Source organism: Hemitrygon akajei, chromosome 7 (genome assembly GCF_048418815.1).
Source record: "Hemitrygon akajei chromosome 7, sHemAka1.3, whole genome shotgun sequence".
Lineage (NCBI taxonomy): Eukaryota > Metazoa > Chordata > Chondrichthyes > Myliobatiformes > Dasyatidae > Hemitrygon > Hemitrygon akajei.
In genome coordinates, this window is record NC_133130.1 from 180,263,090 (window position 1) to 180,287,945 (window position 24,856).

The 24,856-nt window shown below is 36.8% G+C and overlaps 1 protein-coding gene across 2 annotated transcripts in view; it reads left to right on the forward strand.

Moving 5' to 3' along the window:
- gpr107 (G protein-coupled receptor 107) overlaps positions 1–24,856 on the forward strand; it is a 129,482-nt gene that overhangs the window by 9,217 nt on the left and 95,409 nt on the right. For both annotated transcript variants that reach the window (XM_073052773.1, XM_073052774.1), the window contains exons 3-5: positions 7,747–7,797; positions 22,412–22,500; positions 22,609–22,769. In XM_073052773.1, the coding sequence (XP_072908874.1) occupies positions 7,747–7,797; positions 22,412–22,500; positions 22,609–22,769 (301 nt within the window). The remainder of the gene's footprint in view (positions 1–7,746; positions 7,798–22,411; positions 22,501–22,608; positions 22,770–24,856) is intronic.

Sequence of the window (24,856 nt, forward strand, 5' to 3'; positions counted from 1 at the left end):
AGTGCAAGACCTCACACTTGTCAGTATTATATTTCATCTGCCAAATGTCTGCCCAATCACTCAGCCTATCTATGTCCCCCTGCAGGGTTTCAATGTCCTCTCGCACTCATTACACTCCCTCCCATCTTTGTGTCATCAGCAAACTTCGATACGTTGCACTTAGTCCCTAGGATTTAGTTCAAACAAATTCTCCAAAATACCTGAAGACACAAAATTTGGAAAAGTAGGAAGTACAGTATTTAAGAAATTCCTAATCTGTAAATATCTAAAAAAAAAATGAAATCTAGGCAAATTATATTTATTAGATAATTGTTCAAAAGACATAAAACAATTATCCAAAAATAAATCGGAAAATCGTAGTAATCCTTTAGTCTTCCAAGCTGAATAAGCTTGGTCTATAATAGAAGGATAAAAAAAGCAATTGGATACAATAGGAATATTTAAAACAAACTGAGTCAACCCAAAAAATTTCCGAAATTGGAACCATATACGTAAAGTATGTTTAACTGTCGGGTTGTCAATTCGTTTCGGCAATTTAGAAAGAGCAAAAGGAAGAGAAGTCCCTAAAATAGAACCCAATGCAAATCCTTGTACAGATTTAATTTCCAGGTTCACCCAATGAGGGCTAAAAGATATATCCCAATCCTTTAACCAACATATCAAATATCAGATATTAACTGCCCAATAATAAAATCTAAAATTAGGCAATGCCAATCCACCTTCCTTCCTTGCCTTCTGTAAATATATTTTACCTAACCTAGGATTTTTATTCTGCCATATATATGAGGAAATTTTTGAATCAACATTAGCAAAAAAAGATTTTGGAATAAAAATTGGTACCACTTGAAATATATATATAAAAACTTGGGTAAAATAACCATCTTAATAGCATTAATCCGACCTATCAGAGATAAAGATAGTGGTGACCACTTAGTAAACAAACATTTAATCTGATCGATTAAGGGTAAAAAATTAACCTTAAATAAGTCTTTATAGTTTTTTGTGATTTTAATCCCTAAGTAAATAAAAGAGTCATTAACTAATTTAAAAGGTAAATTTCCATAAATTGGAACCTGTCTATTTAAAGGAAACAATTCACTCTTATTAAGATTTAATTTATACCCGGAAGAATCACTAAATTGAGCCAACAATGATAAAACTGCAGGAATGGATTTCTCAGGATCAGAAATAAATAATAAAAAATCATCTGCATATAATGATAACTTATGTATATCCATCCCACGATTAATGCCAAAAATGTTCTGTGATTCTCTGATAGCAATTGCCAAGGGTTCTAAAGCAATATCAAATAATAATGGAATAAGAGGACAGCCTTGTCTAGTACCCCGAAATAAACGAAAAAAGGGAGATCTTTGATTGTTAGTAAGCACCGAGGCTACTGGAGTATGATATATCAGTTTAATCCAGGAAATGAATATCGGACTAAAATTAAACTTCTCAAGCACATTAAATAAATATGGCCATTCAACTCTATCAAATGCTTTCTCCGCATCTAATGAAATGACACATTCTGAAGTGCTATGTGAAGGAGTATAAACAATATTCAATAATCTCCTAACATTGAAAAAAGAATAGCGATTTTTAATAAAACCAGTTTGATCTTCCGAAATAATTTGGGGTAATACCTTCTCCAGCCTGGATGCCAGTAACTTGGAAAAGATCTTGGAATCTACATTCAATAAAGATATTGGTCTATAGGATGCACAGTCAGTAGGGTCTTTATCTTTCTTCAAAATTAAAGAAATGGAAGCTCTATAAAAAGATTGTGGCAGATTGCCCAATCTAATTGCTTCTTCAAAAACCCTGCATAACCAAGGAGAAAGAGTAGCGGAAAAACATTAAAAAAAATTCTACTGTATACCCATCTGGACCTGGTGCTTTCCCAGAATTCATAGAGGAAATAACCCCTTTATTTTCTGCATCCGTAATAGGAGTTTCTAATATTGAAAGATCATCTGATGATAATTTTGGAAAATTCAATTTCCCAAGAAAATCACACATGGTATTACGATCATGAAGGAATTCGGAATGATACAGGGAGGTATAAAAATCTTGAAATGATTTATTTATCTCATCATGGTTAACTGTCAGGTCCCCATTCTGCTGACGGATCTTAGTAATTTGACGTTTAACCAAAGCATTCTTCAATTGACTAGCTAACAGTTTACCCGATTTATCACTATGTATATAAAAATCAGATCTGGTTTTCATTAATTGATTTTCAATCGAAGATGTAAGTAATAAACTATGTTCCGTTTGAAGTTCAACCCATTGTTTGTAAAGCTCCTTACTAGGAGTAATCGAATATTTCTTGTCAATCTCTTTAATTTTATCAACCAATAAAAGAGTTTCCTTCTTAATGCGTTTTCTCAGACCAACAGAGTAGGAGATAATCTGTCCACGTATATATGCTTTAAAAGTGTCCCAAAGTGTTCCGCAAGAAATATCCTCCGTGGAATTAGCTGAAAAGAAGAAATTGATCTGTTCCTTCATAAATTTAATAAATTCCGGATCTTGCAGTAAGGTAGAATCAAATCGCCATTGTCTAGCACTAGAAGCTGTATCCGTAAATTTAATAGAAAGTTTTAATGGAGCATGGTCAGAGATGGCTATAATATCATAATTACAACCAATTACTGATGGAATAAAACAAGAGTCAATAAAAAAAATCAATTCTCGAGTAGGAATGATATAATGTGAGAAAAATGAAAACTCTTTGTCCTTAGAATGCCGAAATCTCCAAATATCAAAAATTCCATTATCAGTCAAAAAAGAGTTAATACAAGTGGCCGACTTATTAGGTAAAGTCTGAGTAGATATAGATTTGTCCATCAAAGGATTTAAACAACAATTAAAGTCACCATCCGTTATTAACTTATATTCATTTAGATTAGGTAGAGAAGTAAATAAGGACTTAAAAAAATCGGGACAATCCACATTTGGAGCATAAACATTGATCATAGCAACCCTTTTGTTAAAAAGTAAGCCAGTAATTAATAAAAATCTACCATTTGGATCCGAAAAGATATCATGTTGGACAAATGCAATAGAGGAGTCAATAAAAATTGTAACTCCCTTTACTTTGGCATTCGAATTCGAATGATACTGTTGATCCCGCCAAAACCTAAAAAAGCGATAATTGTCCTCTTTCCTCACATGAGTTTCTTGTACAAAAATAATATGAGCATTAAGTCTTTGGAATACTTTGAAAATCTTTTTCCGTTTAATCGGCTGGTTTAGGCCATTAGTATTCCAAGAGACAAAATTAATGGTCTGAGCCATATTTCTGAAATCAACCCTTTGGTATATAAAGGGTTAACCAAATTATGAACTCATGCACCCGGAAGAGGAACAAAAATAAGGGGCGGACCCGGAAGTGACGACATCACGGACATTTTAGTAGTTTAAAATCAGCCCAAATGAAAAAACTAAAAAAAAACTAATGTAAGAAACATAAGATTTAGAAAAAGACCTCCCACCCCCCACCCAAGAGGAAAAGAAAAGACCACCCCAGCCAGGGATAGGCTGGGAAAAAAGAAACATGAAACTAAATCTACCCCCATATCAGCAGAAGACAACTCTGTATATAAAGGATAAAAAAAAGATCCACCCAAACTCTAAAGAAATAATAATCACTATACTAAAACCAAACTTCTTAATATAATTGGTAGTTAAAAAAAACCCCAAAAAGAATATAATCACTAGTAACTTATAAATCGGGTTAAAACCCAAACAAACCAAAAACAATTTAAACTCTGATAAGAGATGCATTATAGGAAGAAGACGAGAGAAAAAAAATGGCGAAATAAAAAAAAAGCCAAAAATATTTTAGAGAAGAAACCGCCATCTTAGTAAAAAAAATTCACCTTCGAAGGATTAATAATAATGACCAAAGATAAAGTACAGTGGTTGAAGTAAGTAAAATAAAAAGATTAGTATGTCGAAAAAAAAACTTTAACTAGAGTATAAAATATAGAGTAAGCCTACACCAATAGCCAGAAACAAAATCTGGTTTTGGAAATAAAAACCATCTTGCACGATCAAAATCACTCATTTATTAGAAATGTGAATCCGTAGCAGTAGGGAAGTTCTCATTCAGAAAGCTTCGAGCTTCAGATGTAGAAAGAAAAACATGCCGTGGTGCATTCGGAGGCGAGATTCTGAGCTTCGCAGGGTATAAGAGCGCAGGTTTTAGATTTTTCTCATAACATTCGGACATAAGAGGTTTAAAAAGAAGCCTTGCCTTCATTACTTCTGGACTAAAATCTTCTACTAATCAAAAATTGTGATCTTGAAATTTGACCATCCGTACACGCAGAGCCACACGAATAAGTTGCTCTTTAACATGCACATAGTGAAATCGGACAATTACAACCGGTGGTTTAGCTGAAGCACTTGGTGATCAACGCATAATTCTGTGAACGCAATCGAGTAACGGAGGACTGTCTGGGAATACAGAAGAGAATGCATCCTTTAAAAGTTGAGCAAAGTACTTCGAGGGGTCCCCTTGTTCAATACCTTCCGGGAGACCAAGTATGCGTAGTAGGTTCTGTCTTCTGGACCGATTCTCAAAGTCGACACTCTTGGCTTTAAGTGTTTCCACCTGTTTAATCGTCGAAAGTAAGTTCTGCTCCAGTTTTTCAATTATCAAGTCTCGCTTCCGAGCGTCTTCTTGCAGAGTTGCGATTAGAACTTGCTGCTGGTTAACTACTGAATCCGTCTTATCCATATAATCTTGAAAAGCCTTTATATCTTGTTTAAAAATTTGTCATTGTTCTTCAAATTTTTGATTTAAAACCTCCAATAACATTTCATAAGTCAATTCAGTGCGCTTAGGATCAGTCTTCTTCTTCTTCCCGTTCCCGTTAGGATCCTTCCCAGGTTCTCGCCCTTTAGATCTAAGAGCCATTTCTGTATTCATTTCTTCAAAAATTCACAATAAACTCTTAAAGATAAGTCCAAAAAAGTAGCAAGAATCTTTTGGTGTAGGTAAAAATAAATTAAATAAGGGTGATCATAGGTTAAAAAAAGTAAAGGTTATGGAGCGAATCTGAGACAGTGTTCACTTCATGAGTCTCCTGCTGACCCCGCCTTCATAAGTTCTCGTGTTATATGTACGACTATGTTTACACCGTGGTTCCGAGAAACAATGTCTTCTTTCTATATACATTATATATGTGTATGTAGTTAAATGACAATAAACTTCACTTGATGTGACTTGGGGTTTACGTGAAGGCCAAGACATTGAATATACAGGCAGACATCCCATCTCTCCCAGAAGTTCTGGGAGTCTCCCGCAAATTGATAGCGACTCCCTGACGCCCGCAAGTTATATACAATATCCCAGAAATCGGTTTTTTTTAGAGCGAGCGGGGGGGGGGGGGGGGGGGGGGAGGGAGCGAGAGAGAGAAAATAATGACAGTGTTGTTCGCTGCACTGTTTGCAACAGTGACTTTTCTATTGCCCATGGTGAGTTAAAATGCAAGACCTGTTGAGGTGAGTGTAACAAGTGTCATTGGTTCATTAGCATAGCTAATGTTATTTAAACTAGCTGGCTAGCTGCTAAGGAGCTACTCTATTGCAGGCATCCCACCTCTCCTGGAAGTTCTGGGTGTCTCCCGCAAGTTGATAGTGCTACCTCCCTGAAATGAGTTTTTGCAGGGTGGGATGTCTGTATAGGACAGATCCATCATTTTTGAATTTTGGATGTAACTGGCTTCTTATTGTCACATATACTGAGATACAGTGAAAAGCTTTTGTTTGAACATTATCCAGACTGGTTATTTCGTACATCAAAGTGGTAGGAAAGGAAAACAAAATAGTGCAGAATGTGGTGTACAGTTCAGAGAAGGAGCAGTGCAAGGGCCTTGATAAGACAGACTGAGAAACCAAGAGTTGATTTTATAGGAGGTCCTTTCAAGAGTCTGACAACAGTGGATAGAAACTCATTGAGCCTGGTGGTGTGTGTGTGTTCAAGCTTTTGTAGTTACTGCCCAATGGAAGCGTAGTAACTCTTTGCAAGATGGGTTCAATAAAATGGGAAAAGGCAGCAGATTGAAGTTGAGGCCAAAATCAGATCAATCATAAGTTGCACCATAGGCTTACGGAGTTGTAGAGTCTACTTCTGCTGTTTATGTTCTCGTGACATGCCTGAACATTCTCTGAGCTCTGAGGTAAAGAATATAATCTAAATGCAAACATGAGGAAATCTGCAGATGCTGGAAATTCAAGCAACACACACAAAATGCTGGTGGAACACAGCAGGCCAGGCAGCATCTATAGGAAGAAGTACAGTCGACGTTTCGGGCCGAGACCCTTCGTCAGGATGAGGGCCTGAACAGGATAAACATTTATTGAACACACTAAAATTAAACATTTTTGAACATAAATATGAATAAAAACAGACAGGAATATTATTCCAGAAAAAAAACCTAAAACTTTAAATAAGTTAAATATTTTGCTCTCCATAAAAATATCTCCTGTCAGTATTATACAAGTTAGAAATATGAGCATGCTGCAAAAAAACCCTGAAAATATAAACAAAATTTGTGCTTTTCAGCAAAAGTTAAAACAACAACAAATCAAAACACTCAGTTTTCTTTGCTCTTATGCCGTTTTGTCAGAGCTGGATGCTTGGCATCTTTTCTTGGCAATAAGTTCGTTTAGGTTTGGTGTAAGGTTCTGTGTTGTGGAGATTCTCAGGATGGACTGCAGGTGTTCATCAGTGAGACGACTCCTGTGTGATGTTTTGTTAATCTTCATCACTGAGAAAAGCTTCTCACACAGATATGTGCTACCAAACATGCACAAGGTTTGAGCCGCATGTAGACGGAGCTGAGGCATTGCTTCAGGAATGGAGCGAATAAACTGTACGGGCCCTGCAGTGTCGTACTTTGTCTTTAGTGTCCCATTACACTGCAGCTCTATCAGCTCCATCTGAATCTGTACAGGTGCAGTTTCCACGTCGACGGCAAATGGGTTGCGAAGCAGCTCGAAATTAAATTTTTGTGCTTCAAAGTCACCAAAGCGCCGTGCGAACTCAGTGCGCTCAGTTTATCAGCAAAGTGCGCATTTGGGAACATCATTGCGCCGACCTGGTTCAACATTACTTGGCAACAGGGAAAATGAGGCAAGTTGCACTGGTGCATTTGTGTCTCCCATAAGAGCAGCTTCACTTGAAATGCCTTCACTGCATCATACATGTCAGTGATCATGCGATCACGTCCCTGGAGCTGAAGGTTTAAGACGCTGAGATGTGTTGTTATGTCAGCCACATTAGCTCCACAAATAAGACACACGGGTTTACCGGCAATGTCAGTAAACATATACTCATCGGTTTTGAAAGACTCTTTTTTTCAGAATCAACTTTTCTCTTCGCCATTGTTAGGGGTTAGCTTTGACTTCAGAATAGCGTTGTATACAGCAACAGATGCTTGACGCGGGAATGTTCCTGGGTAGCCTTTCGGCAGCTGTTGCGCTGCATTATGGGATCTGTAGTTTGTGTGTTATCAGCGCTTCATATCACCGGGCCATTAATAATTAAAATAATAGATCTATCTAAAATGATCTCGCGGGCTGGATATGGCCCGCGGGCCTTGTGTTTGACACCTATGCTATAGATGCTGCCTGGCTTGCTGCGTTCCACCAGCATTTAGTATGTGTTGCTTAATCTAAATGCATTTTTTTTCATTTTCTCTTTCCATTTAACATTTCTTTATATTTCAGTTGGGGCTAAGCTTGGACCGAAGCAAGAATGACGGTTTCTCGTCCTATTTGGTAAGTCAGCAGTTATATTTTGGAATGAAGTTTTCAATTAACATTTATTTTATTGCTGTTTTTCAAACCTCAGTAAGACTGTACTCCTTTGTGCAAATGATCATTCTAGCTTTGTGAACTCAGTGGGAGCATGCATTTCACTGGATCTTGCAAGTCATCAGTGTTGACTTTTCCTTCCATCTGCTGTGACTATGAACTGAGTCACTGGAGAGATACTAAAGCTGGTTGATGTAATATTTCTTCATCACAGCAAGCAGGCGTTCTCTTGGAGGCTTTAGCAGAGCCTCCCTTAACTCAAAGTATGTCAAGTTTTTATAGTCTTCAGAGTAAAGGTAACACAAGGTGATTCAATACAAATTCAATAACTAATCATATAATTTACTTCAATATTTCAAGTCTGACAAATAGTTCCATTGAATTATCTACAGCATTTCAAGGTTCAAAATAAATTTACTATCAACATATGTCTGTCACCATATACAACCCTGAGATTCCTTTTCTTGCGGGCAATACATATCGAAAACATTAATGAGTCCTTGAAATTGAGTCCGTAGGTTGTGGGAATGGTTCAGTAATGGGGCAAGTGAAGTTGTCCCCACTGGTTCAAGAACCTGATGGATGAGGGGTAATAACTGTTCCTGAACCTGTGGTAATGTGAGTCCTGAGGCTCCTGTACCAGCTTCCAATGGCAGCTGTGAGAAGAGAGCATGACCTGGGTAGTGGGAGTCCCTGCTGATGATGATGATATTGTAACTTACAAGACCTTTCTGAATATTCAAACACCTTTGAGACAAAGTAATTTGAATGCATGAGTTGAAAGTCTTTGAAGACAGAGACCCCATATGCTCAGGCTTAGTGTTTTAAGGGCTGATTCTTTGTGTATCCAAATATTCCAATTATTTATAGATCAAATATGCTTATGGCTATGTTTGGTTGCAAAGTGACAAATCAGTCTGATTCTGGCAGCTTCCTTGATTTTATTCACAATGCTACAAAATAACTTAGCTATTGTTGCCTGATTTGCTGTCTATCAGTGAACATACCCCAATGTCTTGTGTTTAGCTGATGCATGCAAGAACATCTTGCAATCATGTCAGTATGCAAATAATCTCTCTTGATCACTCAGCCTCCTGCTGTGGCCAGTAGTCTGTGCTCTGTAGATAGTACTGTTTGTTTACAAAGCTGCCCTTCTAATTTCAATCTGATTAATGCTTGCTATTTAAATTAAGAACTGAAGACAAGTTCACTTTTGAATTGATGCCTGATATAATTCAGACAATTCCTCAACTCCTAAATCCCTAACATTGTCTATGCTCTCTTTGGCCTGGATTTACCAGATATTTAGCAGAGCAACTTCCAAGATGAACATGCCTCTCCATTTAAACCAAAGGCACTCGGAGACTTAGAGTGATGATGTCACATTTGACTGTCATTGCTTTACCCGAGCATGAAGGGAGCAATAGGTTGGATTTGCATGCTTTTGCCCACTTACTATCAAAACATTTAGTTATCAGTCAATATTTTGTCTTCAAGTTCTTCAAGACCACTGTCTAGACTCATTTCTGGCCATCTTGATGGATGTTCACTGTGATTGTACCCAAATAGTCCAATTATTAACGGAGCAAATATGATTATGGTAAATACGCTTGTGGACTTTGTGCTTCTGCCTCAAACCTGGGCTGAGGAGTACTGCATGAATAATATTTTGTCACGGGTATTAGTATCTTCAGCCTAGGATGTAAGGTGTAAATGTAGCATTCTTTAATTAGATATCAGAGGGTTGTGGAACTTTTCAAAGCATTTTTCTTAATTATGTGTTTAAATGTTTACCAGTAATTAGTTAGAATTCTTCGCAGTGGCAGAGATAATTTTGGTGATCTCATGCATTTGTGGTTGCTACAAAGTGTGAGGCAGGTGCAAATATCTTTTAACTTCTGCTTAAAAATGGGTATGAGCCATGTTGACTATTGACTGCTTTGAACTAGTTTCATCCAATATCCCTAATTTTGTTCAGAGCTCTTCTGAGTCCAACTCAATTGGTCTCCGTCTGTAAAGAGTTTGTATGTTCTCCTAGTAGCCGTGTGGGTTTCCTCTGGGTGGCCTGGTTCCTTCCAGAATCAAAAGCAGTACCAGTTGGTAGGTTCAATGGTCATTGAAAATTTTCCTGTGATTAGGCTAGGAATAAATCAGGGGATTGCTGGGCATCATGACTCAGGGCCTTTTCCATGCAGAATCTCAACAAATAAATACATTTGCTTCAGTCATAAGATGTTAGAAATATTTCGAACATCAAACTGTTTTTAAAGTAATGAAGCTCATTGTGGCTCTTTACATGGCGTTTGATGTCATTGCATGTGAAGCACTAAGTTATTATTTTAGATTGTGAAGCATTTAAGAAAAGAAAAATTGTCAGCCTTAATACAAGAGACTTTATAGCAGTGAAGAAAAAAGTGGAACTGAAGCTTGAAGAGCAGATGGCAAAGAAAGCCTTATCGATATCCTGATCAAAATGTCAAAAAGTTCTTAGATTCAAAGTTATCTTAAGTTTAAAAAAAAAATTGCTTTCTTATTTTTGAAGGGCGAGAGAGGGGAATGGTAGACAGGCCAGCATAGCAGTAATTTTACTTTAGTCTAATTAAAGATGATTTCCATGTGTTTCTAGTGGATTGGCAAGGTCCAGCTTGGATTTGTAAAGAGTCAGTCACGTTTGCCAAGTGTGATTCAAGTATTTTTGCAAAAGGATAGGTAAATTGCTAGACATCCATGGCATTACTCATTATATGCTTTATGAAAAGATTTCTTGTAAGAGACTGAAAAATGAGTGTATGTGGAATTGAAAGGAAAGGAATTCTAACAAAGATGAAGGTCTCACTCTGAGTAAGAACTAAAATTTGATTGTAAACAAGGTGGGAGAGCAGAAGCCTGATTGGATGAGGACTAACCAATCAGGAGAAATGGACTCCAGGGGTATAAATACCACCGGACTAGACATACCTAGGCATCATCCCTGATGAAGATGGCAGAGCTGATCATCAAAATGTTGGTTATAATTGATATCTGTACCCATCTGGAAGCCTGAGAAGAGTTTATTTATTCAAACACATTGTTTATCTGGCTGGGAAATTGGCTGAGATGCATGAGACAGCCAGGATAATGGCTAGGTGCTCAGACTGCAGCACATGACCAGTGGGATCCCACCAGGATTTATGTTGGGGTTAGTTCAATAATGAAATAGAAAGTCACAAATTTGTTTGATGCAAATCAGAGGTGTCGAACTCAATTGCACATGGGGCCAAAACTCAAAGCACACTTTAGGTCGCGGGCCGAACAGGATAGACATTTATTGAACACACTAAAACTAAACATTTTTTGAACATAAATATGAATAAAAACAGACAGGAATATTATTCCAGAAAAAAAACCTAAAACTTTAAATAAGTTAAATATTTTGCTCTCCATAAAAATATCTCCTGTTAGTATTATACAAGTTAGAAATATGAGCATGCTGCAAAAAAACCCTGAAAATATAAACAAAATTTGTGCTTTTCAGCAAAAGTTAAAACAACAACAAATCAAAACACTCAGTTTTCTTTGCTCTTATGCCGTTTTGTCAGAGCTGGATGCTTGGCATCTTTTCTTGGCAATAAGTTCGTTTAGGTTTGGTGTAAGGTTCTGTGTTATGGAGATTCTCAGGATGGACTGCAGGTGTTCATCAGTGAGACGACTCCTGTGTGATGTTTTGTTAATCTTCATCACTGAGAAAAGCTTCTCACACAGATATGTGCTACCAAATATGCACAAGGTTTGAGCCGCATGTAGACGGAGCTGAGGCATTGCTTCAGGAATGGAGCGAATAAACTGTACGGGCCCTGCAGTGTCGTACTTTGTCTTTAGTGTCCCATTACACTGCAGCTCTATCAGCTCCATCTGAATCTGTACAGGTGCAGTTTCCACGTCGACGGCAAATGGGTTGCGAAGCAGCTCGAAATTAAATTTTTGTGCTTCAAAGTCACCAAAGCGCCGTGCGAACTCAGTGCGCTCAGTTTATCAGCAAAGTGCGCATTTGGGAACATCATTGCGCCGACCTGGTTCAACATTACTTGGCAACAGGGAAAATGAGGCAAGTTGCACTGGTGCATTTGTGTCTCCCATAAGAGCAGCTTCACTTGAAATGCCTTCACTGCATCATACATGTCAGTGATCATGCGGTCACGTCCCTGGAGCTGAAGGTTTAAGACGCTGAGATGTGTTGTTATGTCAGCCAGAAATGCCAACTCACATTTCCACTTTTCATCCCGCAAAACTGTGGAGTCTTTTCCTTTACTGTCCATGAACTGACAAATTTCCTTGTTGAGCTTAAAAACTCTATTGAGAACTTTTCCCCGACTCAGCCAACGCACCTCTGTATGATAAGGAATGTCAGCAAACTCTGAATCTATTTCCCGCATAAAAGACTGAAATTGCCGGTGATTTAAACCTTTAGCTCGGATAAAGTTTACGGCTTGTGTTACAGTGCTCATTACATGTTCCATCTTTAGGACTTTACCACACAGCGTTTCTTGGCGTATGATGCAGTGATATGTTGTTAACTCACCAGTACAGTTCTCCTCCTGCATCTTTACCCGCATCCTTCCCACTAGTCCACTTTTTTCACCGCACATCGCCGGTGCTCCATCTGTTGTAAGTCCAATAAGTTTGTCCCAGGGCAATTTCATGTCAGTTACACTTTGACATACATTTTCAAAAATGTCTTTTCCTGTCATTGTCCTGTGCATCGATTTAATGTTCAATATTTCCTCTGTAACGCACAAATTGGAGTCGACTCCTCGGATGAAGATAGCCAGCTGTGCAGTGTCCGTCATATCAGCACTTTCATCCACAGCAAGCAAGTATGCAATAAATGGGTTGCTTCTTTCAATCAACTGTGTTCTTAAATCAGTGGCTATCTCACAAACTATACTCAGCAACCCATCGGTTTTGAAAGACTTTTTTCAGAATCAACTTTTCTCTTCGCCATTGTTAGGGGTTAGCTTTGACTTCAGAATAGCGTTGTATACAGCAACAGATGCTTGACGCGGGAATGTTCCCGGGTAGCCTTTCGGCAGCTGTTGCGCTGCATTATGGGATCTGTAGTTTGTGTGTTATCAGCGCTTCATATCGCCGGGCCATTAATAATTAAAATAATAGATCTATCTAAAATGATCTCACGGGCCGGATATAATTGTACGCCGGGCCGGATATGGCCCGCGGGCCTTGTGTTTGACACCTATGATGCAAATGGACAGCTTTCTGAATGTTTTACAACTAAATGTTGTGTGATTTAAGATGCACACATTTCTGTCGGTTTTCTTCCCTCCTCACCTAGAAATGGCCTGCATACATACTCTGGAAAAGGTGTTCTTAGAAGCTTGCCAAGCACTCCAATATTTGATTGTGTGCTTGTCTTCTCTTGCCATAATTTTATTGAATAGCAATTTTAAGGGTCAGTTTGTCCTGCTCCTGTTCATGCATTTTAACCAGAATAATATTACTATGTTAGTAACTATAATAATAAAAGTACAGTAAGTCAGTCGTTCATAACTTGGGGACTACCTGTAAAGAGCAGTAAACAGTTTAAAAGAGCAGTTTTTTTCTGCGTTTGCATTTGGACTTGGACTGGGACTGTGGACTTTTATTCCAGTTTTGTAGTTTTTTATATTCTGTGTTTGTTGTCCGATCTTCTCTTTTTTTGCATGCAGGGGAGGGTGATTGGGGGGGGGGTTGATGTGCCTGTTCTGTTTTGTGAAGGAAGGGGGGATATTTGGGGAATGATAATAGTGCTGTCGTTCTTTACATTCTTGGTTTCATGGCTATCTGGAGAAGAAGAATTTCTTTTTAAAAAAAAATATTTTATTTATAATTTTCTACAAACTACAATGAAGAAAAGAAAATCAATAATATATATAGAAGGATCATTGCCATATAAACAAAAATAACAATAATACATGTCTTAACAAATGAGCAAGTCACCCATAGTAAAAAAGGAAAAAAAAGAGAAAAAGAAAGAAAAGCACCCAATCCATCACCTATCCAACTCCAAGCCAACCATTATATGAGATACACTTTTATTACCCCAGAACCACATATTGTAATAATAAAAAAAGGGGGGGGGGGCAGCCTGCTACCTGATCAGAAAAACACAAAAGTCAAAAAAAAGCTGGAAATGTAGGGTTCAATTATCAAGGGAAAATAGAACAAACACCTGTCAATCTAGGTGAGAGTTATGAAAATATTCGAGAAAAGATCCCCACACCCTATGGAACTTTATGTCCGAATTAGAAAGTGAGTAGTGAATCTTTTCGAGATCTAATCAAGACACAATATCCCTAAGCCACTGAGCATGGGTAGGGGGAACTACATCTCTCCACTTAAGGAGTACTGCTCGTCTGGCTAGAAGAGAGGCAAAAGACAATGTTCGTTGTTTAGCCGGGGTCAAATGCTTGTCAGGGTCTCAAAGAATACCAAAAAGAGCGATCAAAGGATCAGGTTCCAAATGACAATTTAATATAGAAGATAAAGTTAAAAAAGCATCTTTCCAAAATTTTTCCAGAGCAGGACAGGCCCAATACAAATGGAAAAGGGAGGCCTCACCTCTGCATTTGTCACACCAGGGACTGATATCAGGATAGAACTTCGCCAATTTGGTTTTGGACATATGAGCCCTGTGGACGACTTTAAACTGCAGGAGACAGTGACGAGCACATAAAGAGATTGAATTGACGGATTTAAGAATTGAATCCCAAACCTTGTCCGACAAAGAAAAACCTAGTCCGACAAAGAAAAACCTAAGTCATGCTCCCAAGCAGTTTTAATTTTATCACAAGGGGCTCGTCTGAGAGTCATAAATTTAACACGATTAGTAGAAATTACACCTTTGCCCAAGGGGTTCATTTGAAGAAACAAGTCTACAACATTTTTATCAGGTTGTTCAGGAAAATGTGGTATTAGAGGGCTAATAAAATGTCTAATTTGAAGATATCTAAAAAAATGAGTATTCGGTAAATTAAACTTTATAGACAACTGTTCAAAAGACGCAAACCGATTGTCTATAAAAAGATCTTCAAAACGCCTGATACCTCTCCTACACCAATCTTGGAATGTGGAATCCTGCATAGATGGTTGAAATAAATGATTGTATAGAATAGGACTAGAGAGGGAAAAACTATAAAGACCATGGTATTTTCTAAATTGAGCCCATATTCTCAGAGTATGCCTGATTACAGGATTAATAATAGATTTTGGCAATTGGCAAGGAAGAACAAATCCAAGTAAAGCTGGATAGATAATTTCTTATAAGCGTTTAATTTCATTGCCACCCATGTTGGACAAACAGACTGATTATAAAAGTAGGACCAAAAGATAATATTACGAATATTGGCTGCCCAATAATATGAATGAAAATTAGGCAACACCAAGCCACCTTCTCTTTTAGGCTTTTGGAGATGAGCTTTATTGAGTCTGGGCTGTTTACCCTTCCATAGGTATGACAAGATAATAGAATCTAAAGAATCAAAAGAAAAATTTAGGAATAAATATAGGTAAAGATTGAAATAAGTATAACAATATAGGAAGAATATACATTTTAATTACATTAATTCGCCCAATTAAAGACATGGCCAGAGGTGACCACTGTGCTAATCTTTGTTTTGTAAAATTTAAAAGATTATTGAAATTCTTATCGAACAGTCGATTATAGTTCCTTGTTACGATAATACCAAGATAAGTAAAACAATTGTTTAGTACTTTAAAAGGGAGATTGTGAAATTCTAATTCTTGTGCTTCCTTATTTATCAGAAAAAGTTCACTCTTATGTAGATTAAGTTTGTATCCGGATAGCTGACTAAATTTATTGAGAATTGAAAACAACAAAGGTAAGAAGGTGGTCGGGTTTGATATAAAAAGTAACAAATCATCGGCGTATAGAGAGACTTTGTGCTCAAAACCGCCCCTCCAGATCCCAGTCAGTTCAGTACAACTGCGAAACACAATTGCCAATGGCTCGATGGCCAGATCAAATAACAGAGGGCTTAAAGGGCATCCCTGTCGGGTGCCATGTTTAAGATCAAACGGTTGGGATTGCTGGGAATTAGTCAAAACTGATGCAATTGGATGGGAATATAGTAACTTAATCCACTTAATAAAATTATATCCAAAATCAAATTTTTCTAAAACCGCAAATAAATAGTGCCACTCCACCCGATCAAACGCCTTTTCAGCATCTAGAGAGATTACACATTCAGGGATCCCTGATGAAGATGAATATAGAATATTAAAAAGACGTCTAATGTTGAAAAAGGGAAGGCGATTTTTAATAAAGCCAGATTGATCCTCAGAGATAATTAAGGGTAAAATTATGTCCAGCCTATGGACCAAAACTTTAGTTAAAATTTTAGCATCTACATTTAATAGAGAAATTGGCCTGTATGAAGCACATTCTAATGGATCCTTGCCTTTTTTCGCTAAAAGAATGATACAAGCCTCATCAAATGATGCAGGCAATTTATTTTGTTTAAAAGAATCAGAAAAAAACTAAACTAAGTTGGGATAAGAGCAATGAGGAAAATGGTTTATAAAATTCTGTAGAGAACCCATCAGGACCAGGAGATTTACCAGGCTGCAAAGCAGAAATAGCAGAGGATATTTCCTCTAAGGATAATGGCTCATTCAATTTATGTTTAAGATCAGAAGCAAGTTTAGGAATATTTAAACTATCTAAAAATTGCATAACAGTAGTATTACCATTAAAGGATTCAGAGGTGTAAAGTTGAGAGTAAAAATTCCTAAATGCATCATTAATTTCAGACTGGTCCACACTAATATTCTCATTACTCATTCAAATTTTAGTGATGTGTTGTTTTGCTTTAGAGCGTCTAAGTTGGTTAACTAAGGACTTACCAGATTTATCCCCGTGAATATAGAACTTACTCTGACTGCCCAAAAGTTGGCGTTCAATTGGATAAGTAGAAATAAGATTAAATTTAGTTTGAAGTTCCATTCTTTTCTTATATAACTCCGGATCCTTGACCTGGATGTATAATTGGTCTATAGCTTTAATCTGATTAATCAGTTCTAAACGTTCTTTGTGAGTCTTTCTTTTCAAATTTGCTGTGTAGGAATTTATTTGACCTCTTAGATATGCTTTAATTGCGTCCCAAACCACCTGACTAGAGGTTTCAGGTAGTGCATTGGTATTTAAAAGGAAAGTTATCTGATCCTCCATAAATTTTACAAAGTCGTTATCTGACAACAAGGTCGGATTAAAACGCCAGTGTTTATTTACTTGAGGGAAGCCAGGGAGAACTATGGACAATGTAAGTGGGGCATGGTCTGAAATCAATGTACTCTTATAATCACAAGAACGGACGGATGGGATCAATTGATTGTCAATTAAAAAATAGTCGATTCTAGTAAATGTATGGTGAACGTGAGAAAAAGGAGTAATCTCTTTCATGTGGATGAAAGAAACGCCAAATATCAGATATTCCATAATTAGGAAGAAAAGATTGAATAAATAAAGCAGATTTTCTTAATTGTGTAGGGGTAGAAGAAGATCTGTCCAAAACTGGATCCAGCCAACAGTTAAAGTCACCACCCAATATAAGAGAGTATGAACTTAGTTTTGGCAATGAAGAAAAAAAACAGTCAAAAAACCCTACATCATCCGAGTTAGGAGTGTAAAGGTTGGCTAAGACCACCCGTGTATTATAAAGTTTCCCCGAAACAATAATAAAACGACCATTAGGATCAGATATCTTATTATGAAGCTCAAAAGAAACATTTTTGTTTATAAGAATTGAAACGCCCCTCGCCTTGGCTTGAAAAGTTGAATTAAAGTGTTGTCCTGCCCATCGTGCCATAAGATGAGAATTATCTGAGTGACGAGTATCTGTTTCTTGTAAAAAGACTACCTCTGCTCTAAGCTGTTTAAGATGTGCGAACACTCTCCCCCTTTTAACTGGATGATTCAAACCCTTAACATTCCAGCTGACAAAGTTCAATGGACTAACCATTGAACATAAGAAAAAAAAGGATAGCAGGCATTAAACCATATCTGAAATTTATATGTAATTCTGGGGCAAAAGTATAGAAGAGAAAAAAACAGGATGAAATTACATCCTGTATAGTACAAATATGCCAAAATTCCATATATAATATTAGCATTGGAGTTCCCACATACTCCCTCTAAACCTACAACAAGAAAGCTGCAAATATAAAGCAGCAAGCTCTCCCCGAGAAAAACTAACCCCCTACTGGACTTCCAATTAGGTAACATCTTAATTATCTCCACTCCAACTGTTGATACAGTAATGGAAATAAACACAAAAAAGCTTTAAGAGTTACAAACAAAGATTTACCTTAACAAGAAAAAACAATACATTCAAAGTTTGTAAATCTTAAAGTATAATAATGGTCTAAAAAAAAACTTTACCCCAACCTTCCCGCTAGAGTTGATAAACCGAAAAAAAGATAATCTATAAACTCAGTTATACAGAAAAAAAACTTTAACATCAAAGTAAGTAATCCAACCGAATCATAAAAATAAGAAAAAAAACCACAAATAGCATCTTGAAACACAGGGAAAAAAAACACCAAAGAAAAATCCATTCGAGAGGAATTTGATCCAAACCCAAAACTGAGTTTAAAGGTACAACATCAATTGCTGCTTAAGGTTAAAATAATCTAACCGGAGAGAAAAAAAATCATCACCTTTAAAGAATTAAAATTATGTAAGATAGAAACTAAAATTGAGAAAATGGAAAAAAAACACTTCAATAGGACAATGCAACATAATTAAGCTACTAATTAAATAGATGCGACAACAGCTACATTTTAAATTTAAAAGAGAAAATATCAAGATTTGTAGAAATTGGAGACTGAAGTCTGAAAAGAAAAACAAAAACCATTCAAGGACGTCGTCACTTCACGAATCGATATCAATTTTTAAATGCGACACCGACTCCATTTTGAAATAAAGTCTCCAAAGACCGTTAAGAGATGTCTAATTACATAGTTTCACAATCAGCTCTATTTAATGAAAATGCCCATACTGAAAAATAGAAATCCATCGTATCGAAATATATTGAGTTAAATGGATACTGAAAAAGATAGAAATAAAGATTAGAATATTAGAAAAAAATAACCGTTATCTAAACAAAAACGAAAAAGGCTGAAAAGAAAAAAAAATCATATCATATCGTATCTGAGGAACTCGAGGTAGCAGATAGGCTATCAATGAAGGTCTGCGCCTCTGCTACCGAATCGAAACGTTTAAAATCGCCGTTCCTAAGCTTGATTTGGAGTCAGGCTGGATAGGCAAGAGACGGATGAAGATAGGTGAGAGACGGATGAACTCCACGATCGTAGAGAACTTTCATTACTCCTCTGTGTTCAGCACGTTGACTCATAACTTGAGGTGCATAGTCCTCTACTAAATGGATAGCATGACCTTTATATTGAAGGGTTTTACGTTGGCGAGCTTCTGTAATTAGTAAATCCTTGATTTGGTAACAATGGAGGCGAATTATCACTGGACGTGGTCTCTGGACGTGGTCTCTGGCCATCCGCTGAGCGAGATGTAAAGATACAGTGTGCTCAATCAATCTCTGGAAGACTGGAAAGTATTTCGCTTCCAAAAATCTCACATAGAAAGTTTGAGAAAAATTCGACAGGCGATCCCTCTTCAACAGTCTCAGGCAAGCCGAGAATTCGAAGATTTTGGCGTCTACTCCTGCTTTCAAGGTCCATAACTTTAAGAGTTAACTTGCTATTATGCTCCTTTAGGGTAGAGCAAACTCTTTCCAGGGCTTTACAATGACGGTCTAGTTTCTCCGTGACTTCTTCAACATGTGATAAATGTTGAGCGTGATTTTCCAGTGTAGAGTTGATTTTATCCAGTTTCAGTTCCAACGAACTAAATTGAGAAAACATATCTTGTCGGGTTTGTTCTAACAGCGACACAATTTCACTCAAGGTTGCTCCCAATGGAATGTCTTTTTTTGCCGATTTAGTAGGCTTAGATACACTCATTGTGCAGCCAGCAACTTCAATAGTGGGAGGAAGAGTAAGAAATAAATGCAGGTATATGAAATGGAGCGGAGCAATAGTTTTAGCGACTTAAGCTACTGCCATCTTAACCGGAAGTCCCGAGAAGAAGAATTTCAGAGTTGTATACTTTGATAATAAATGAACCTTTGAGGTACACTGTTGTGTAGTTTTATAAGAAAATCAGTTTGTAGATTATTGCAAGCGTCTTGCAGAGCTTGCCAAAGTCTTTCTGCAGACTTTTGGCTGTCTCACTTCTGTATCTCCAGGCAGCCTCGATGGTGTTAAGATCAGGGCTCTGTGGAGGCCATACCATCTGCTGCAGAGCTCCTTGTTCTTTTTGCTGAAGACAGTTCTTTGGGGACCATTGGGGTGTGTGTGGGGTCATTGTCCTACTGCAGAATGAAATTGGGACCAATCAGATGCCTCCCTGACAGTGTTGCATGACGGATGAGAATCTGCTTGTACTTCTCAGCATTGTGGATTCCATAAATTCTGACCAGACCACCAACTCCATTTGTAATAATGCAGCCCCAAACCTGCGCGTGCTTCACTGTTGGCTGGAGACACTCCTCCATGTAGTGCTTTCCAGCTCTTCTGCAGATACTCCGGTTTGAGCCAAAATTTTCAAATTTTGACGTATCAGTCCAGATCACTTGATGCCATTGTTCAGCACCTCAGTCCTTGTGTTTGTGCGCAGGTGAGTCTCTTGACATTGTTTCCACTTCAGAGGAATGGCTTTTTGGCAGCAACTATTCCATGAAGACCATTTCCCAGAACGTAGAGAGGTATATTTGGGTTCAGTCATTTCTGTGAGTTCAGAGCTGATTGCAGTGCTGGGCAACTTCCAATTTAGAACGGACATCAGTTTGATGAATGTCTTGTATGCTATACTCAGTTTCTGTGGCTGAGCACTGTATTTCTGGTCCTCAACCATGCCTGTTTCTTTGTGCTTCTTCAGAAGAGCTTGAACAGCACATCTTGAAACTCCTGTCTGTCGCAAAATTTCTGCATTGGGACAGACCCAGCTGATGCAGAATGAACTCAGCAGGTTGGGCAGCATCCGTTGAAAGAACCTCTTGATTTGACCACAGCATCTGCAGTGCACTTTGTGTTTGATGCAGGATGACCATCTTGTGCCTTGTTGCTATACTTACTCTTGCTATGATGTAAGAACTGATGATGTGAACATTAAACTGTTTGGTTGTCTTTCGCCCAGTTTGATTCCTTCTACACCTGTATGCTTCAGTTAATCAGCTTAGTTCCTTCAACTCATTATGTCACTGATCATTCACATCTGCTTGTTATCTTTGTTTGGCCATGCACTGGGCTATATACCTACAAGGCAGTCAAGATTTTTTTGAAAAGTGGTCGATTAGTTAAGATGCTACTTTCTTTGAAAAAATACACACATTTATCTGTAACATTTAAATTTTTGAAAAATGAGTATTTGCAAATTTAAAATTTGCTCTTTTCTACTGACACACTAATGCAGAAGACAAAAAAAATCTGAGACAAAATTTATACAAAAAAACCTAGGATACGTAAGACTTTTGCACACATAGATTGTATTTGGAGGCCTGGTGAAAGCACAGCTGGAACACAGCACAGAGTTTTGGCCCACCTATCTGGGAGGCTGAAAAGAATGATGGCTGATCTTAGTGAAGAAAAATAAATTTCTTGGTCAGTTGACAGGAAAAATGCTCAGAAAATACTTTGGTTGAAGAGTTATAACATAGAAGTATAGTTTCAAAATAGGTTTCTGCAATTGAGGTGCAATGTGAGAATAAATTTCTTTATTCACAGGATGGTGGTATTTTTGATGTTTGAGGCTGAGAGTGATAGAATTTTTGATGTTTATGAAATTGAGGCATAGGAGGAAAGTCTGGGAAGATGGAGTAAAGGCACGATTAACTGCGATCAACACTAAGCGGCCACTTTATTAGGTACACCTGCTTGTTAATGCAAATATCTAATCATCCAGTCATGTGGCAGCAACTCAATGTATAAAAGCGTGCAGACATAGTCAAGAGGTTCAGTTGTTGAACAGACTAAACTTCAGAATGGAGAAGAAATGTGAACTAAGTGACTTTTAAGGTGCCAAATGGGGTTGTTTGAGAATCTCAGAAACTGCTGATGTCCTGAAGCTACAGAGAATGGTGTGAAAACAAAAAAAAACTGGTGAGCAGCAGTTCTGTGGGTGAAAATGCCTTGTTAATGAAAGGGGTCAGAGGAGAGTGGCCAGACTGGTTCAAGCTGACAGGAAAGTGACAGTAATTTAAATAAGCACAAATCACAACAGTGGCGTGCAGAAGAACAGCTCTGAATGCACAATACACTTAACCTCGAGAGGAACGGGCTACAGCAGCAGAAGACCACAAATACTTGGTGGCCACTTTATTAAGCACAAAAGATACCAAATAAAGTGGCCATTGAATGTACGTGACCAATTCCTGATTTTGTTTTTTTTTAAATGTGGCCACTAATGTAGGTCAAAGCCATTTTGAATTTTGTGATTTCTGTTTTTTCATAGGAAGATGAAATTGATTTCTGCTTTTTGAAGAAAAAGCCGTCAGCTGATACACCTGTCACACTTTTCCTTTTTGACTTTAAAACACAACGGTGAGTACATGACAAAAAAACCCCACAAAAATCTTGGCTTTAGTATCTTCAAAGTCATCAGATTAATTGTTTCTTGGCGTTATGTTTGCATTTCTTATTGGTTCCCAGTATTACAGTTACGACATCGGGCAGCAATCAGCCATCAGTCAGTGATGCTGGGATCACAAGAGGTCTGCCCCTGAAGGTCAAAGTCAGTAAAACGAATGCAAATACCCAGGGAAAGCTTAACATGAATGGAACAGCAGATCACCCTGACGAAGTTCAGAAAGGTAAGAAATGAAAACATGTTCTCATTTTCTTTTTCAATCTTTTTATTATTATTATTATTATTATTATTATTATTATTAATATCGACATAATAAGATTAATACATAGATAATGGGATTACAAACATACACATTTCAGCTGAACATGAAAGAATACATAAGCAATAGTTACAATATAAATGAGTCTTCCCAAATCATGGACGATACAAGTAACATATAAACAAAGCAAACCTAGGTATATCATAATATATATATTAAAAAAAACAAAAAAGAGAAAAAGGAAAAAAAATTATGCAAGAAAAACTAATCTAACAATCTTATAACTAATAAGGAAAAGAAACGAAAAAAGAAAAAAAAGGGGAAAAAAAGAAGAAAAAAAGGCTGTTTATAATATCTAACAAGAATACAAAATCATCAGTGTCGTCAACTCCGATCCTCTCAACATATATAAAATCAAAACTGGAAAAACAAATAGGCTTGGAACAGGGTCACATTACATCATATGAAAATATTGAATAAATGGTCTCCATATCTTTTCAAATTTAATAGAAGTATCAAATACAACACTTCTAATTTTTTCTAAATTTAGACATAACATAGTTTGAGAAAACCAATGAAATACGGTAGGAGGATTAATTTCTTTCCAATTCAACAAAATAGATCTTCTAGCCATTAATGTAAGAAATGCAAGCATTCGACAAGCAGAAGAGGATAAATGGACTGAGTCCATCATTGGTAAACCAAAAATTGCAGTAAACGGATGAGGTTGTAAATCAATGTTCAATACCGTGGAAATAATATCAAAAATGTCTTTCCAATATTTTTTCAAAAGCAGACAAGACCAAAACATGTGAGTTAAAGACGCTATCTCAGAATGACATCTGTCACAAATAGGATTTATATAGGAATAAAAATGAGCCAATTTATCCTTGGACATATGAGCCCTATGCACAACTTTAAACTGTATTAATGAATGTTTAGCACATATAGATGATGAATTAACTAATTGAAGAATTTTATCCCAATTCTCAATAGGGATAGTAAGGTTAAGTTCTCCCAATCATTTTTAATCTTATAGAAAGGCTCTGAAGTATCTTCATAATTATATTGTAGAGTTTTGATACTAGCCCTTTCTGAGAAGGATTTAGTTCAAACAAATTCTCCAAAATACCTGAAGACACAAGAGTTGGAAAGGTAGGAAGTGCAGTATTTAAGAAATTCCTAATCTGTAAATATCTAAAAAAATGAAATCTAGGCAAATTATATTTATTAGATAATTGTTCAAAAGACATAAAACAATTATCCAAAAATAAATCGGAAAATCGTAGTAATCCTTTAGTCTTCCAAGCTGAATAAGCTTGGTCTATAATAGAAGGATAAAAAAAGCAATTGGATACAATAGGAATATTTAAAACAAACTGAGTCAACCCAAAAAATTTCCGAAATTGAAACCATATACGTAAAGTATGTTTAACTATCGGATTGTCAGTTCGTTTCTGCAATTTAGAAAGAGCAAAGGGAAGAGAAGACCCTAAAATAGAACCCAATGAAAATCCTTGTACAGATTTAATTTCCATGTTCACCCAATGAGGGCTAAAAGATAAATCTCAATCCTTTAACCAACATATCAAATATCGGATACTGACTGCCCAATAATAAAATCTAAAATTAGGCAATGCCAATCCACCTTCCTTCCTTGCCTTCTGTAAATATTTTTTACCTAATCTGGGATTTTTATTCTGCCATATATATGAGGAAATTTTTGAATCAACATTAGCAAAAAAAGATTTCAGAATAAAAATTGGTGCCGCTTGAAATATATATAAAAACTTGGGTAAAATAACCATCTTAATAGCATTAATCCGACCTATCAGAGATAAAGATACTGGTGACCATTTAGTAAACAAACATTTAATCTGATCGATTAGGGGTAAAAAATTAACCTTAAATAAGTCCTTATAATTTTTTGTAATTTTAATCCATAAGTAAATAAAAGAGTCATTAACTAATTTAAAAGGTAAATTTCCATAAATTGGAACCTGTCTATTTAAAGGAAACAATTCACTCTTATTAAGATTTAATTTATACCC